Source organism: Ranitomeya imitator, chromosome 7, assembly GCF_032444005.1.
Source record: "Ranitomeya imitator isolate aRanImi1 chromosome 7, aRanImi1.pri, whole genome shotgun sequence".
In the NCBI taxonomy this organism is placed as follows: domain Eukaryota; kingdom Metazoa; phylum Chordata; class Amphibia; order Anura; family Dendrobatidae; genus Ranitomeya; species Ranitomeya imitator.
Window position 1 is genome coordinate 14,556,163 of NC_091288.1, and position 17,272 is coordinate 14,573,434.

General features: G+C 44.7%; 1 protein-coding gene across 1 annotated transcript in view; it reads right to left on the reverse strand.

Annotated features, from left to right (window-relative positions):
• PRKAG3 (protein kinase AMP-activated non-catalytic subunit gamma 3) overlaps nucleotides 1-17,272 on the reverse strand; it is a 55,251-nt gene that overhangs the window by 31,270 nt on the left and 6,709 nt on the right. Inside the window, exons 3-9 of the mRNA XM_069732756.1 lie at nucleotides 13,788-13,897; nucleotides 11,400-11,481; nucleotides 2,652-2,710; nucleotides 1,848-1,893; nucleotides 1,718-1,772; nucleotides 1,516-1,642; nucleotides 158-323 (exon numbers count right to left, since the gene is read on the reverse strand). Coding sequence (XP_069588857.1) covers nucleotides 158-323; nucleotides 1,516-1,642; nucleotides 1,718-1,772; nucleotides 1,848-1,893; nucleotides 2,652-2,710; nucleotides 11,400-11,481; nucleotides 13,788-13,897 — 645 coding nt within the window. The remainder of the gene's footprint in view (nucleotides 1-157; nucleotides 324-1,515; nucleotides 1,643-1,717; nucleotides 1,773-1,847; nucleotides 1,894-2,651; nucleotides 2,711-11,399; nucleotides 11,482-13,787; nucleotides 13,898-17,272) is intronic.

The following is a 17,272-nucleotide window of genomic DNA, read 5'->3' on the forward strand; positions in this document are numbered from 1 at the left end:
CGTGCATCACCCTCCTGCGCAGAGTGACAGTCTGCCCCCTTGTGGTGCCCATAGGAGCTGCCACTTCACATAAGAATGGGATAAGGAATGGTCTTGATTGCAGTGCAGATATTAAACCCCGGTTGTCGCGGGTTCGGCCATCAGTGCGGACACTCACCGGCCTCGTTCACTACGGGCAGCGCGGACACCCGCCTCTCCACGAAGATCTCCAGCGCGCTGTACACGGTCGACGTGTCGTGGATCATGGCCACATCCCTGAAGGTGCCGATCCCCAGCTCCTGGACGGTCCTCTGCAGGAAGCGGGGTCTGGGGATGGTCTCCCCCTATGGAAGGGGAATACACGTGAGCCTCTATTCTATATACACGTCGCTTGGCGGCCATGGCGCAGCCGATTATTAGCTCTGCGCAGCTGCGGTCACTGACTCTGGCTGATCTGTCGGAGCTTATTACCGTTATATGCACCGACATTTCTCCTACATGAAAATTATATAACTAATTGTCGCAGAATGCGATTATATAATATTGCATCTTTTTTATCTTTATATTATTTGTGCTAATTATATCTAAAATTTTAAGAATTTGCAAAAAAAAAAAACACTTTCTGTCTAATCAAAGACTCAGGCTGCCAATTGGTTTCTCCCCCATGCTTTACACTGCACACAAGCTGAGCAGAAAGCCAAGATCCATAGCGGCCATGCTTTAGTCATTAGCTCGTGGCGTGTCCTGGTCTGTGCATGGAGAAGTCCCGAGTGCCCAATGTTGCCCGTGCCGCAGGGGACAATATTATCCCATAACGGCCGCCCCCGTCAGCGCCATTAATGCATTTACATATCAACACTTCATCTTCTAAGAAGTCCTTTTTTGAAGCTGACATCTTAGGGGTGACTATCCTTTTAAATCAAGGGCCAATCCAAAGGGAAGGCTATTACTAGTCGTCATAGGCGCTTTTTGGGGGGTTCTGTCACTAGTGCAATCTTAAAGGGGTTATCTAATTATACAAGCCTTTTTGCTTGGTTACCCATATGGGCTTCTCATCTAAAAAACCCAAAACTTAGGTCAACGAGGCGTTTGCACCACTTTTCTGGTGTAAAAATACCTTAAAATGTTGCAACATTTTGCAAAAATCAAAGTTGCCAAAAATGGGCAAAACTGTGATGGAGCGAGGTGAAGCCCACCTGAGAATATGATTACAATCCACTGGTGTAAATTTCACCAGAAATTAGTAAGGGACCGGAACAACATCAACCGACTGTAAGTCTTTAGGTGGCGCGCCCCTGTTAATGAATTTGGCGCCTCTTACTCCCCGTAGGGTCTTTATTTAGACAAAGCACCAGAATTAATGAATGGGGGTCTTTCAATGCTCACTTAGCACCAATAGCACGAGTTCAGGGGGGGCTCCAGCAGTTTATTTGGGGACCTCCCTACTGACAAAGGGTTTTCCTTTACATGCACTAATATGTCCCACCCAATGCAGCCCCCAACGAAGGATTTGTGCCCCCCACGTCCTGTACGTACAAATATATGCAGGAATTTCAGCAGGCGTTTGTGGGTGAGGATGTGCAGGATGTTCCCCGACACTGGCTCCATCACCGGTAACCGGTGAATCTTGTTCTTGATGAGCGAGTAGACGGCATGGAAGAGACTGGAGGAGACACAATGTATCCAGTGTGTAAAGTGTCACTAGATCCGGCCGCACCGCAGGGTGCAATCCCCTCACCTGTCACCGGGGGCGATGTAGATCAGGGGCATGAAGGAACTCTGCAGGTAAACCTCTAAAAGACAAGAAAATCACTGAGGGGCTCCGATCTCTGGGGAATAATGGCGGCCGAGGAACACTAATGCTTTACCTCGCCACGTTTCTATCTTATGCTCCTCCAGCTCGTATATCTGCACCTGGAACACACAAGTGATTATTACAGATGGACGCCACAATGTGTCCTGTGCAGGGGCCAAAGAGACTAAGGGCATTCGGGAAAGCTGGGTGATATCCTCCTCTCCGGTCCCCACCCAAGATCTGGGACTGACAACCTCTGCAGGAGTAGAAATGGGGATTATAATGGTTGTCGCAGACCCCCGGACAAGTCAGGATAATGGACCTGCTCTCACACTGACACTCAGGGAAAGCTGAGTGACTGACAACCTCGGTGTAAGCTGTAATGAGGGTCACGTTAGTGGTCACCCATCTTTCCCAGACTCCAGAGTAAGTAATCTGAGCAGCTGCGCAGTGATATCTCCTGTTACCATCCAGCCACAGAAGATTTGCCATTTAGTAACATGGGAAAGCTGAGTGGCCGACAACCTGTGTGGACGCTATAATGGTGCTTGTATGGATTGTCAGACACCTTTTGTGAAGTTTTCCACTTATCTATCACTTGTTACCATCCTACTACATTCAGGACTGTGGGAAAGTTGAGTGACTGACAACCTGTGCAGGAGCAGCGATCGTGGTTGTCGCTCAGTTCTTGAACTCTTTGCTATTAGAAAACTTTTCCTGTTATTTTTCTTCTTTTTTGCCCATATGAATAAACCCCAGCCCCCCATGTGTCGCCCCCATTACAGCGGCTGGACTCCATGTATATGATGTACGGTGGGCTCCTGTGTACTTGCACCTATAGGTGCCCCCGGATGTGCTCTACTTGTCGTCCTCGTACCAGCGGAGCCTTGTAGTATCGGTGCAGGATGTTGATGAAGTCGGTGATGGTCAGCATTCCTGCAAAACCAAGGACGACACATTGGTCAGACGGATAATGGCCTCCGGGACACGGATAATCATTGCTCCGACCAAAGCAGAGATCGGTCAGTAATTACGGCAGCAGCGCAGAGTAATGCAAACTGTCCAGAAGAAGCCACAGCATAGACAATGGCTGCAGATGGACCCAAAGATAAAAGTTCCTACATGAACAGTTTCCTGGAAAGTGGATTGGTCGTCGTGGGCCAGTTGAATGGCCACCAAGGTCTCCCGATCTGACCCCCTTAGACTTTTATCCTTGGGGTCATCTGAAGGCAATTGTCTATGCTGTGAAGATACGAGATGTGCAGCATCTGAAACAAGGGATACTGGATGCCTGTGCTAGCATTTATCAGTGTGCCAGGAGTGGAAGAAGAGGGCTGCATTGACAATCCAACACAATGGGCAGCACATTAAACACATTTTATAAGTGGCCATAAACTTGTAATTAACTCATGAAATAATAAAGTTACATTAAAACCAAGCACTCCATTGTTTTTCTTGTGAAATTCTCAATAAGTTTGATGTGTCACATGACCCTCATCCCATTGAAAAAAATAACGTTGGATCCAAGATGGCCGACTTCAAAATGGCCGCCATGGTCACCACCCATATATTAATGTGCCACAAACAGGAAGTTGATGTCACCAACCATTCCCATTTTATTTAGGTGTATCCATACACATGGCCCACCCTGTACATTGTATCTGTCTCCTGTAGAAGCGCCGGCTCCGCAGTAATTTCCTATGTTCCGTGGCTGTAATATACACTGTATCTACCACGTCTCCTGTAGAAGCGCCGGCTCCGCACTCATTTCCTATGTTCCATGGTTGTAATATACATTGTATCTGTCTCCTGTAGAAGCTCCGGCTCCGCACTCATTTCCTATGTTCCATGGTTGTAATATACATTGTATCTGTCTCCTGTAGAAGCTCCGGCTCCGCACTCATTTCCTATGTTCCGTGGTTGTAATATACATTGTATCGGTCACGTCTCCTGTAGAAGCGCCGGCTCCGCACTCATTTCCTATGTTCCGTGGTTGTAATATACATTGTATCTGTCTCCTGTAGAAGCTCCGGCTCCGCACTCATTTCCTATGTTCCATGGTTGTAATATACATTGTATCTGTCTCCTGTAGAAGCTCCGGCTCCGCACTCATTTCCTATGTTCCGTGGTTGTAATATACATTGTATCTGTCTCCTGTAGAAGCGCCGGCTCCGCAGTCATTTCCTATGTTCCGTGGTTGTAATATACATTGTATCTGTCACGTCTCCTGTAGAAGCTCCGGCTCCGCAGTCATTTCCTATGTTCCGTGGTTGTAATATACATTGTATCTGTCACGTCTCCTGTAGAAGCTCCGGCTCCGCAGTCATTTTCTATGTTCCATGGTTGTAATATACATTGTATCTGTCACGTCTCCTGTAGAAGCTCCGGCTCCGCAGTCATTTCCTATGTTCCGTGGTTGTAATATACATTGTATCTGTCTCCTGTAGAAGCTCCGGCTCCGCACTCATTTCCTATGTTCCGTGGTTGTAATATACATTGTATCTGTCTCCTGTAGAAGCTCCGGCTCCGCACTCATTTTCTATGTTCCGTGGTTGTAATATACATTGTATCTGCCACGTCTCCTGTAGAAGCTCCGGCTCCGCAGTCATTTCCTATGTTCCGTGGTTGTAATATACATTGTATCTGTCTCCTGTAGAAGCGCCGGCTCCGCAGTCATTTCCTATGTTCCGTGGCTGTAATATACATTGTATCTGTCACGTCTCCTGTAGAAGCTCCGGCTCCGCAGTCATTTCCTATGTTCCGTGGTTGTAATATACATTGTATCTGTCACGTCTCCTGTAGAAGCTCCGGCTCCGCAGTCATTTCCTATGTTCCGTGGTTGTAATATACATTGTATCGGTCACGTCTCCTGTAGAAGCGCCGGCTCCGCAGTCATTTCCTATGTTCCGTGGTTGTAATATACATTGTATCGGTCACGTCTCCTGTAGAAGCGCCGGCTCCGCAGTCATTTCCTATGTTCCGTGGTTGTAATATACATTGTATCGGTCACGTCTCCTGTAGAAGCTCCGGCTCCGCAGTCATTTCCTATGTTCCGTGGTTGTAATATACATTGTATCGGTCACGTCTCCTGTAGAAGCGCCGGCTCCGCAGTCATTTCCTATGTTCCATGGTTGTAATATACATTGTATCTGTCACGTCTCCTGTAGAAGCTCCGGCTCCGCAGTCATTTCCTATGTTCCGTGGTTGTAATATACATTGTATCTGTCACGTCTCCTGTAGAAGCTCCGGCTCCGCAGTCATTTCCTATGTTCCGTGGTTGTAATATACATTGTATCGGTCACGTCTCCTGTAGAAGCTCCGGCTCCGCAGTCATTTCCTATGTTCCGTGGTTGTAATATACATTGTATCGGTCACGTCTCCTGTAGAAGCTCCGGCTCCGCAGTCATTTCCTATGTTCCGTGGTTGTAATATACATTGTATCGGTCACGTCTCCTGTAGAAGCGCCGGCTCCGCAGTCATTTCCTATGTTCCATGGTTGTAATATACATTGTATCTGTCACGTCTCCTGTAGAAGCTCCGGCTCCGCAGTCATTTCCTATGTTCCGTGGTTGTAATATACATTGTATCTGTCACGTCTCCTGTAGAAGCTCCGGCTCCGCAGTCATTTCCTATGTTCCGTGGTTGTAATATACATTGTATCGGTCACGTCTCCTGTAGAAGCGCCGGCTCCGCAGTCATTTCCTATGTTCCGTGGCTGTAATATACATTGTATCGGTCACGTCTCCTGTAGAAGCTCCGGCTCCGCAGTCATTTCCTATGTTCCGTGGTTGTAATATACATTGTATCTATCTCCTGTAGAAGCTCCGGCTCCGCAGTCATTTCCTATGTTCCGTGGCTGTAATATACATTGTATCTGTCACGTCTCCTGTAGAAGCTCCGGCTCCGCAGTCATTTCCTATGTTCCGTGGTTGTAATATACATTGTATCGGTCACGTCTCCTGTAGAAGCTCCGGCTCCGCAGTCATTTCCTATGTTCCGTGGTTGTAATATACATTGTATCTGTCACGTCTCCTGTAGAAGCTCCGGCTCCGCAGTCATTTCCTATGTTCCGTGGTTGTAATATACATTGTATCCGTCTCCTGTAGAAGCTCCGGCTCCGCACTCATTTCCTATGTTCCGTGGTTGTAATATACATTGTATCTGTCACGTCTCCTGTAGAAGCTCCGGCTCCGCAGTCATTTCCTATGTTCCGTGGTTGTAATATACATTGTATCGGTCACGTCTCCTGTAGAAGCGCCGACTCCGCAGTCATTTCCTATGTTCCATGGTTGTAATATACATTGTATCTGTCACGTCTCCTGTAGAAGCTCTGGCTCCGCAGTCATTTCCTATGTTCCGTGGTTGTAATATACATTGTATCTGTCACGTCTCCTGTAGAAGCTCCGGCTCCGCAGTCATTTCCTATGTTCCGTGGTTGTAATATACATTGTATCTGTCACGTCTCCTGTAGAAGCTCTGGCTCCGCAGTCATTTCCTATGTTCCGTGGTTGTAATATACATTGTATCTGTCACGTCTCCTGTAGAAGCTCCGGCTCCGCAGTCATTTCCTATGTTCCGTGGTTGTAATATACATTGTATCGGTCACGTCTCCTGTAGAAGCGCCGACTCCGCAGTCATTTCCTATGTTCCATGGTTGTAATATACATTGTATCGGTCACGTCTCCTGTAGAAGCTCTGGCTCCGCAGTCATTTCCTATGTTCCGTGGTTGTAATATACATTGTATCTGTCACGTCTCCTGTAGAAGCTCCGGCTCCGCAGTCATTTCCTATGTTCCGTGGTTGTAATATACATTGTATCTGTCTCCTGTAGAAGCTCCGGCTCCGCAGTCATTTCCTATGTTCCGTGGTTGTAATATACATTGTATCGGTCACGTCTCCTGTAGAAGCTCCGGCTCCGCAGTCATTTCCTATGTTCCGTGGTTGTAATATACATTGTATCTGTCTCCTGTAGAAGCTCCGGCTCCGCAGTCATTTCCTATGTTCCGTGGTTGTAATATACATTGTATCGGTCACGTCTCCTGTAGAAGCTCCGGCTCCGCAGTCATTTCCTATGTTCCGTGGTTGTAATATACATTGTATCTGTCTCCTGTAGAAGCTCCGGCTCCGCAGTCATTTCCTATGTTCCGTGGTTGTAATATACATTGTATCGGTCACGTCTCCTGTAGAAGCGCCGGCTCCGCAGTCATTTCCTATGTTCCGTGGTTGTAATATACATTGTATCTGTCACGTCTCCTGTAGAAGCTCCGGCTCCGCAGTCATTTCCTATGTTCCGTGGTTGTAATATACATTGTATCTGTCACGTCTCCTGTAGAAGCTCCGGCTCCGCAGTCATTTCCTATGTTCCGTGGTTGTAATATACATTGTATCGGTCACGTCTCCTGTAGAAGCTCCGACTCCGCAGTCATTTCCTATGTTCCGTGGTTGTAATATACATTGTATCTGTCTCCTGTAGAAGCTCCGGCTCCGCACTCATTTCCTATGTTCCGTGGTTGTAATATACATTGTATCGGTCACGTCTCCTGTAGAAGCTCCGGCTCCGCAGTCATTTCCTATGTTCCGTGGTTGTAATATACATTGTATCAGTCACGTCTCCTGTAGAAGCTCTGGCTCCGCAGTCATTTCCTATGTTCCGTGGTTGTAATATACATTGTATCGGTCACGTCTCCTGTAGAAGCGCCGGCTCCGCAGTCATTTCCTATGTTCCGTGGTTGTAATATACATTGTATCTGTCACGTCTCCTGTAGAAGCTCCGGCTCCGCAGTCATTTCCTATGTTCCGTGGTTGTAATATACATTGTATCGGTCACGTCTCCTGTAGAAGCGCCGGCTCCGCAGTCATTTCCTATGTTCCGTGGTTGTAATATACATTGTATCTGTCACGTCTCCTGTAGAAGCTCCGGCTCCGCAGTCATTTCCTATGTTCCGTGGTTGTAATATACATTGTATCGGTCACGTCTCCTGTAGAAGCGCCGACTCCGCAGTCATTTCCTATGTTCCATGGTTGTAATATACATTGTATCGGTCACGTCTCCTGTAGAAGCTCTGGCTCCGCAGTCATTTCCTATGTTCCGTGGTTGTAATATACATTGTATCTGTCACGTCTCCTGTAGAAGCTCCGGCTCCGCAGTCATTTCCTATGTTCCGTGGTTGTAATATACATTGTATCTGTCTCCTGTAGAAGCTCCGGCTCCGCAGTCATTTCCTATGTTCCGTGGTTGTAATATACATTGTATCGGTCACGTCTCCTGTAGAAGCTCCGGCTCCGCAGTCATTTCCTATGTTCCGTGGTTGTAATATACATTGTATCTGTCTCCTGTAGAAGCTCCGGCTCCGCAGTCATTTCCTATGTTCCGTGGTTGTAATATACATTGTATCGGTCACGTCTCCTGTAGAAGCTCCGGCTCCGCAGTCATTTCCTATGTTCCGTGGTTGTAATATACATTGTATCTGTCTCCTGTAGAAGCTCCGGCTCCGCAGTCATTTCCTATGTTCCGTGGTTGTAATATACATTGTATCGGTCACGTCTCCTGTAGAAGCGCCGGCTCCGCAGTCATTTCCTATGTTCCGTGGTTGTAATATACATTGTATCTGTCACGTCTCCTGTAGAAGCTCCGGCTCCGCAGTCATTTCCTATGTTCCGTGGTTGTAATATACATTGTATCTGTCACGTCTCCTGTAGAAGCTCCGGCTCCGCAGTCATTTCCTATGTTCCGTGGTTGTAATATACATTGTATCGGTCACGTCTCCTGTAGAAGCTCCGACTCCGCAGTCATTTCCTATGTTCCGTGGTTGTAATATACATTGTATCTGTCTCCTGTAGAAGCTCCGGCTCCGCACTCATTTCCTATGTTCCGTGGTTGTAATATACATTGTATCAGTCACGTCTCCTGTAGAAGCTCTGGCTCCGCAGTCATTTCCTATGTTCCGTGGTTGTAATATACATTGTATCGGTCACGTCTCCTGTAGAAGCTCCGGCTCCGCAGTCATTTCCTATGTTCCGTGGTTGTAATATACATTGTATCAGTCACGTCTCCTGTAGAAGCTCTGGCTCCGCAGTCATTTCCTATGTTCCGTGGTTGTAATATACATTGTATCGGTCACGTCTCCTGTAGAAGCGCCGGCTCCGCAGTCATTTCCTATGTTCCGTGGTTGTAATATACATTGTATCTGTCACGTCTCCTGTAGAAGCTCCGGCTCCGCAGTCATTTCCTATGTTCCGTGGTTGTAATATACATTGTATCGGTCACGTCTCCTGTAGAAGCGCCGGCTCCGCAGTCATTTCCTATGTTCCGTGGTTGTAATATACATTGTATCTGTCACGTCTCCTGTAGAAGCTCCGGCTCCGCAGTCATTTCCTATGTTCCGTGGTTGTAATATACATTGTATCGGTCACGTCTCCTGTAGAAGCTCTGGCTCCGCAGTCATTTCCTATGTTCCGTGGTTGTAATATACATTGTATCTGTCACGTCTCCTGTAGAAGCTCCGGCTCCGCAGTCATTTCCTATGTTCCGTGGTTGTAATATACATTGTATCTGTCTCCTGTAGAAGCTCCGGCTCCGCACTCATTTCCTATGTTCCGTGGTTGTAATATACATTGTATCTGTCTCCTGTAGAAGCTCCGGCTCCGCAGTCATTTCCTATGTTCCGTGGTTGTAATATACATTGTATCGGTCACGTCTCCTGTAGAAGCTCCGGCTCCGCAGTCATTTCCTATGGTCCGTGGTTGTAATATACATTGTATCTGTCTCCTGTAGAAGCTCCGGCTCCGCAGTCATTTCCTATGTTCCGTGGTTGTAATATACATTGTATCGGTCACGTCTCCTGTAGAAGCGCCGGCTCCGCAGTCATTTCCTATGTTCCGTGGTTGTAATATACATTGTATCGGTCACGTCTCCTGTAGAAGCTCCGGCTCCGCAGTCATTTCCTATGGTCCGTGGTTGTAATATACATTGTATCTGTCTCCTGTAGAAGCTCCGGCTCCGCAGTCATTTCCTATGTTCCGTGGTTGTAATATACATTGTATCGGTCACGTCTCCTGTAGAAGCTCCGGCTCCGCAGTCATTTCCTATGTTCCGTGGTTGTAATATACATTGTATCTGTCACGTCTCCTGTAGAAGCTCCGGCTCCGCAGTCATTTCCTATGTTCCGTGGTTGTAATATACATTGTATTTGTCTCCTGTAGAAGCTCCGGCTCCGCAGTCATTTCCTATGTTCCGTGGTTGTAATATACATTGTATCGGTCACGTCTCCTGTAGAAGCTCCGGCTCCGCAGTCATTTCCTATGGTCCGTGGTTGTAATATACATTGTATCTGTCTCCTGTAGAAGCTCCGGCTCCGCAGTCATTTCCTATGTTCCGTGGTTGTAATATACATTGTATCGGTCACGTCTCCTGTAGAAGCTCCGGCTCCGCAGTCATTTCCTATGTTCCATGGTTGTAATATACATTGTATCTGTCACGTCTCCTGTAGAAGCTCCGGCTCCGCAGTCATTTCCTATGTTCCGTGGTTGTAATATACATTGTATCTGTCACGTCTCCTGTAGAAGCTCCGGCTCCGCAGTCATTTCCTATGTTCCGTGGTTGTAATATACATTGTATCGGTCACGTCTCCTGTAGAAGCGCCGGCTCCGCAGTCATTTCCTATGTTCCGTGGTTGTAATATACATTGTATCTGTCACGTCTCCTGTAGAAGCGCCGGCTCCGCAGTCATTTCCTATGTTCCGTGGTTGTAATATACATTGTATCGGTCACGTCTCCTGTAGAAGCGCCGGCTCCGCAGTCATTTCCTATGTTCCGTGGTTGTAATATACATTGTATCTGTCACGTCTCCTGTAGAAGCTCCGGCTCCGCAGTCATTTCCTATGTTCCGTGGTTGTAATATACATTGTATCTGTCACGTCTCCTGTAGAAGCTCTGGCTCCGCAGTCATTTCCTATGTTCCGTGGTTGTAATATACATTGTATCGGTCACGTCTCCTGTAGAAGCTCCAGCTCCGCAGTCATTTCCTATGTTCCGTGGTTGTAATATACATTGTATCGGTCACGTCTCCTGTAGAAGCTCCAGCTCCGCAGTCATTTCCTATGTTCCGTGGTTGTAATATACATTGTATCTGTCTCCTGTAGAAGCTCCGGCTCCGCAGTCATTTCCTATGTTCCGTGGTTGTAATATACATTGTATCTGTCTCCTGTAGAAGCTCCGGCTCCGCAGTCATTTCCTATGTTTCGTGGTTGTAATATACATTGTATCGGTCACGTCTCCTGTAGAAGCGCCGGCTCCGCAGTCATTTCCTATGTTCCGTGGTTGTAATATACATTGTATCGGTCACGTCTCCTGTAGAAGCTCCGGCTCCGCAGTCATTTCCTATGTTCCGTGGTTGTAATATACATTGTATCGGTCACGTCTCCTGTAGAAGCTCCGGCTCCGCAGTCATTTCCTATGTTCCGTGGTTGTAATATACATTGTATCGGTCACGTCTCCTGTAGAAGCTCCGGCTCCGCAGTCATTTCCTATGTTCCGTGGTTGTAATATACATTGTATCTGTCACGTCTCCGTTCACACACGATGCGGCTCCAGGACAGAACACATTTCCTAATTTTGGACTCTTACCCACAAAGCTGTGCTGCTTGCTGTCCCAGAGCGGCGCCGCCCGCACCCCGTTCGCCACCAGCGCCAAAAAGGCTTTTTTAATCTGTTGAAGAAAAAAAAAAAACAGAAATGGAAAGAAGTCAAGAAGCTGAATACAACGTGAACAAAGAGAGAATCGAGGTCGTCTTATTGCCGGGAGACGCCAGGATCAGGAACTTCTGATTTTTTTGTTATAACTTTCAAGAGGACGGATGATTTATAATGTGCTTGGCTCTTACACAAACACTGAGACTGAGGCCAGATCCGGTCTGGGGGTCCTGGATAAATATGTGGGGGCTCCATCCAGTAACAATACAATTAACATGGTCAAGAAAGAATTCTCGACTATAATGCTACCATACAGTGCCACAATAATAGTGCTATACAGTGGTCACATAAAAGTGCTATATAGTACAGTGGCTTTACATTAGTGCCAACATAAAAGTGCCATTCAGTGTCTGAATAATACTGTCATACAGTGCCTCAATAATAGTACAATACAGTGGCTACATAATACCACAACACACCACCTTCACAATATCACTGTTTGTCATGTAGTGCCAAGTTATACTGCTATACAGGTTCATATGTATCATTCTGGTATATGTAGCAATAAAACACTCTTCTAAATAACATGACAGTACTTAATGGTGTGCACAATATACTGCCATCCAATGGCAACATAATAGTTCTCTACCATCTTATACTAACATACATTGCCACATTAATACCGCTATATAACAGTTTCATGGTAGCGCTATACAGTGCAAAATAGTAGTGCTATACAGTGCCTACTTATTAGTACCTAATAGTATTAACATATTATTGATATGTAGTGTCTGAATAATAGCAGCATACACTGCCTAAATAATACTGTCACACAGTGCCTCATAATAGTGGAAACATAATAGTGCCAAATACTACTGCAGTTCATCACCATATACATCATTCTGTTCCATTAAGTATATGTAATACTACCACAAAGTCATCTATAATAACATAACAGTATTATATAGTACCCACATCAGGTTGCCATACAGTACCCCATAATACTGTAAAGTAGTGACAAGTAATAATACCGTAAAGTAGTATAAATATTATCCTGATATATTACATATATGTGTTACTATAACACACTCATCAAAGAACAGCACTATGGTGAACCTGCATTATATTGTCATACCGAGCCTGCAACAAGATAAGACATGTTATGCTAAATAATAGTGCCCAAAAAGTCCAATAGAGTACCTACATAATGCTGTACAATATAGTACCCACATAATTCTACTGTTCTGACTAATACTGTCATAAAGTATCAAACAGAACCATAGTGTCCTTATATTACTGCCATACAATGTCTTAATTACACAGTCATACAGTGTCCTAATAACTCTGCCATGCAGTATCCTAATACTGCAATACTGTGTACTAATTATACTGTCAGTGTTCTAATAATACTGCCATACAGTATCCTAATACTGCAATACTGTGTACTAATAATACTGTCATACAGTGTCCTAATAATACTGCCATACAGTGTCCTAATAATACAGCCATACAGTGTCCTAATAATACTGTCACACAGTTTCCTAATAACACTGCCATACAGTATCCTAATACTGCAATACTGTGTCCTAATAATACTGCCAAACAGTGTCCTAATAACATGGTCCTACAGTGTTCTAATAACACTGCCATAGTGTCTTAATAACACTGCAATACTGTGTCATAATAATACTGCAATTACCATACAGTATCCTAATAATACTGCAATATTGTGTCCTAATAATAATGTGATACAGTGTCCTAATAACACTGCCATACAGTATCCTAATACTGCCATACAGTATCCTAATAATATTTTCATATAGTGTCTTATCAATACTGCCATACAGTATCCTAATAATACTGTCATATAGTGTCTTATCAATACTGCCATAGAGTGTCCTAATAATACTGCTATACAGTATTCTAATAATACTGCAATACTGTGTCCTAATTATACTGCCATACAATGTCCTAATAACACTGAGATACAGTGTTCTAATAACACTGCCATAGTGTCTTAATAATGCTGCAACACTGTATCCAGATAATACTGTCATACAGCATCCTAATAATACTGCCATACTGTGGCCTAATAACACTGCCATACAGTATACTAATAATACTGCCATACAGTATTCTAATAATACTGTCATATAGTGTCTTATCAATACTACCATACAGTATCCTAATAATACTGCAATGCTGTGTCCTAATAATACTGCTATACAGTGTCCTAATATTACTGCCATAGAGTGCTGCAGTGGAATTCCTCCCCCCTACAGTACGGGAACTCCCAGTAACACCACTTCTTTATAGACCAACCTGTAACGACGTGTCAAACACAACCAGCTTGCAGCTTGTGGGGATGGCATCGTAGCATCGACGCTTCATCATAAACTCCATGTAAACCCCGGCGTCCACCCTGAGATCAGCTGGGGGAGAAGAGAATAAATTACAGAGCATGAAAAATACCGCCATATGTGTGCTAGGGGAAGTTCAGACTATACAACTGCAGACAGGGGCACGCACAACACATCCCAGCTCCGTTCATTAAAGTGACAGCGTCCAAAATAAAACAAATATGGTGATAAAATCCCCTGTATAAGAGACATAGGGAAGACTCACATATAAGATAAGAAAACCTCCAGAAATGCGAGCGCGCTGGATTATCGGACTCTGGATTATCAGACGTCTGGATTAAAGGAATTCATAGAATAAAATGCATTTTTAAACGTGGCACTAACATCCATAAAGAGAAAGGGCAGCAAATCTGAAAATCCCCGATGCTGCCCGGCAAAGTCATCCACACATAACAGATATCAGCGGGATGACAAGGTAGTGTGAACGAGGGCTAAATAAAGCCTGACCATACACCAGAGATAATGGATGGCACTTACCACCCTCCCCTGCCCCCCGGGCCATTAACGTGCCAGCTCTGCTTGGCAGAATCTGCGTGGTGATTCCTATGGAGGGGGCACGGTATGCGGGAGAGCGGCAGAGCCATTCACTGAGCGGAATACAATGCAGAACATATAATGCTGGCACAATAATGTCTCTAAGTCAGTGCGCTCAGGGATGTTATCAATAACTATTCACTGCCCTAGACCACCAGGGATGTTATCAATAACTATTCACCTATTCACTGCCCTAGACCACCAGGGATGTTATCAATAACTATTCACTGTCCTAGACCACCAGGGATGTTATCAATAACTATTCACCTATTCACTGCCCTAGACCACCAGGGATGTTATCAATAACTATTCACTGCAATAGACCACCAGGGATGTTATCAATAACTATTCACTGCAATAGACCACCAGGGATGTTATCTATAACTATTCACTGCAATAGACCACCAGGGATGTTATCAATAGCTATTCACTATCCTAGACCACCAGGGATGTTATCAATAACTATTCACTGTCCTAGACCACCAGGGATGTTATCAATAACTATTCACTGCAATAGACCACCAGGGATGTTATCAATAACTATTCACTGCCCTAGACCACCAGGGATGTTATCAATAACTATTCACTGTCCTAGACCACCAGGGATGTTATCAATAACTATTCACTGCAATAGACCACCAGGGATGTTATCAATAACTATTCACTGTCCTAGACCACCAGGGATGTTATCAATAACTATTCACTGCAATAGACCACCAGGGATGTTATCAATAACTATTCACTGCAATAGACCACCAGGGATGTTATCTATAACTATTCACTGCAATAGACCACCAGGGATGTTATCAATAGCTATTCACTATCCTAGACCACCAGGGATGTTATCAATAACTATTCACTGCAATAGACCACCAGGGATGTTATCAATAACTATTCACTATCCTAGACCACCAGAGATGTTATCAATAACTATTCATTGTCCTATACCGCCAGGGATGTTATCAATAACTATTCACTGTCCTAGACCACCAGGGATGTTATCAATAACTATTCACTGTCCTAGACCACCAGGGATGTTATCAATAACTATTCACTGCCCTAGACCACCAGGGATGTTATCAATAACTATTCACTGTCCTAGACCACCAGGGATGTTATCAATAGCTATTCACTGTCCTAGACCACCAGGGATGTTATCAATAACTATTCACTGCAATAGACCACCAGGGATGTTATCAATAACTATTCACTGGCCTAGACCACCAGGGATGTTATCAATAACTATTCACTGCAATAGACCACCAGGGATGTTATCAATAACTATTCACTGGCCTAGACCACCAGGGATGTTATCAATAACTATGCACTGCCCTAGACCACCAGGGATGTTATCAATAACTATTAATTGTCCTATACCGCCAGGGATGTTATCAATAACTATTCACTGACCCTAGACCGCCAGGGATGTTATCAATAACTATTCACTGACCCTAGACCACCAGGGATGTTATCAATAACTATTCACTGACCCTAGACCACCAGGGATGTTATCAATAACTATTCACTGACCCTAGACCACCAGGGATGTTATCAATAACTATTCACTGACCCTAGACCACCAGGGATGTTATCAATAACTATTCACTGACCCTAGACCACCAGGGATGTTATCAATAACTATTCACTGACCCTAGACCACCAGGGATGTTATCAATAACTATTCACTGACCCTAGACCACCAGGGATGTTATCAATAACTATTCACTGACCCTAGACCACCAGGGATGTTATCAATAACTATTCACTGTCCTAGACCACCAGGGATGTTATCAATAACTATTCACTACCCTAGACCACCAGGGATGTTATCAATAACTATTCACTATCCTAGACCACCAGGGATGTTATCAATAACTATTCACTGTCCTAGACCACAAGGGATGTTATCAATAACTATTCATTGTCCTATACCGCCAGGGATGTTATCAATAACTATTCACTGTCCTAGACCACAAGGGATGTTATCAATAACTATTCACTGCCCTAGACCACCAGGGATGTTATCAATAACTATTCACTATCCTAGACCACCAGGGATGTTATCAATAACTATTCTCTGTCCTAGACCACCAGGGATGTTATCAATAACTATTCACTGCCCTATACCACCAGGGATGTTATCAATAACTATTCACTGCCCTAGACCACCAGGGATGTTATCAATAACTATTCACTGCCCTAGACCACCAGGGATGTTATCAATAACTATTCACTGCCCTATACCACCAGGGATGTTATCAATAACTATTCACTGCCCTAGACCACCAGGGATGTTATCAATAACTATTCACTATCCTAGACCACCAGGGATGTTATCAATAACTATTCACTATCCTAGACCACAAGGGATGTTATCAATAACTATTCACTATCCTAGACCACAAGGGATGTTATCAATAACTATTCACTGTCCTAGACCACCAGGGATGTTATCAATAACTATTCACTGCCCTATACCACCAGGGATGTTATCAATAACTATTCACTGCCCTAGACCACCAGGGATGTTATCAATAACTATTCACTGCCCTAGACCACCAGGGATGTTATCAATAACTATTCACTGCCCTATACCACCAGGGATGTTATCAATAACTATTCACTGCCCTAGACCACCAGGGATGTTATCAATAACTATTCACTATCCTAGACCACCAGGGATGTTATCAATAACTATTCACTGTCCTAGACCACCAGGGATGTTATCAATAACTATTCACTGACCCTAGACCACCAGGGATGTTATCAATAACTATTCACTGACCCTAGACCACCAGGGATGTTATCAATAACTATTCACTGTCCTAGACCACCAGGGATGTTATCAATAAC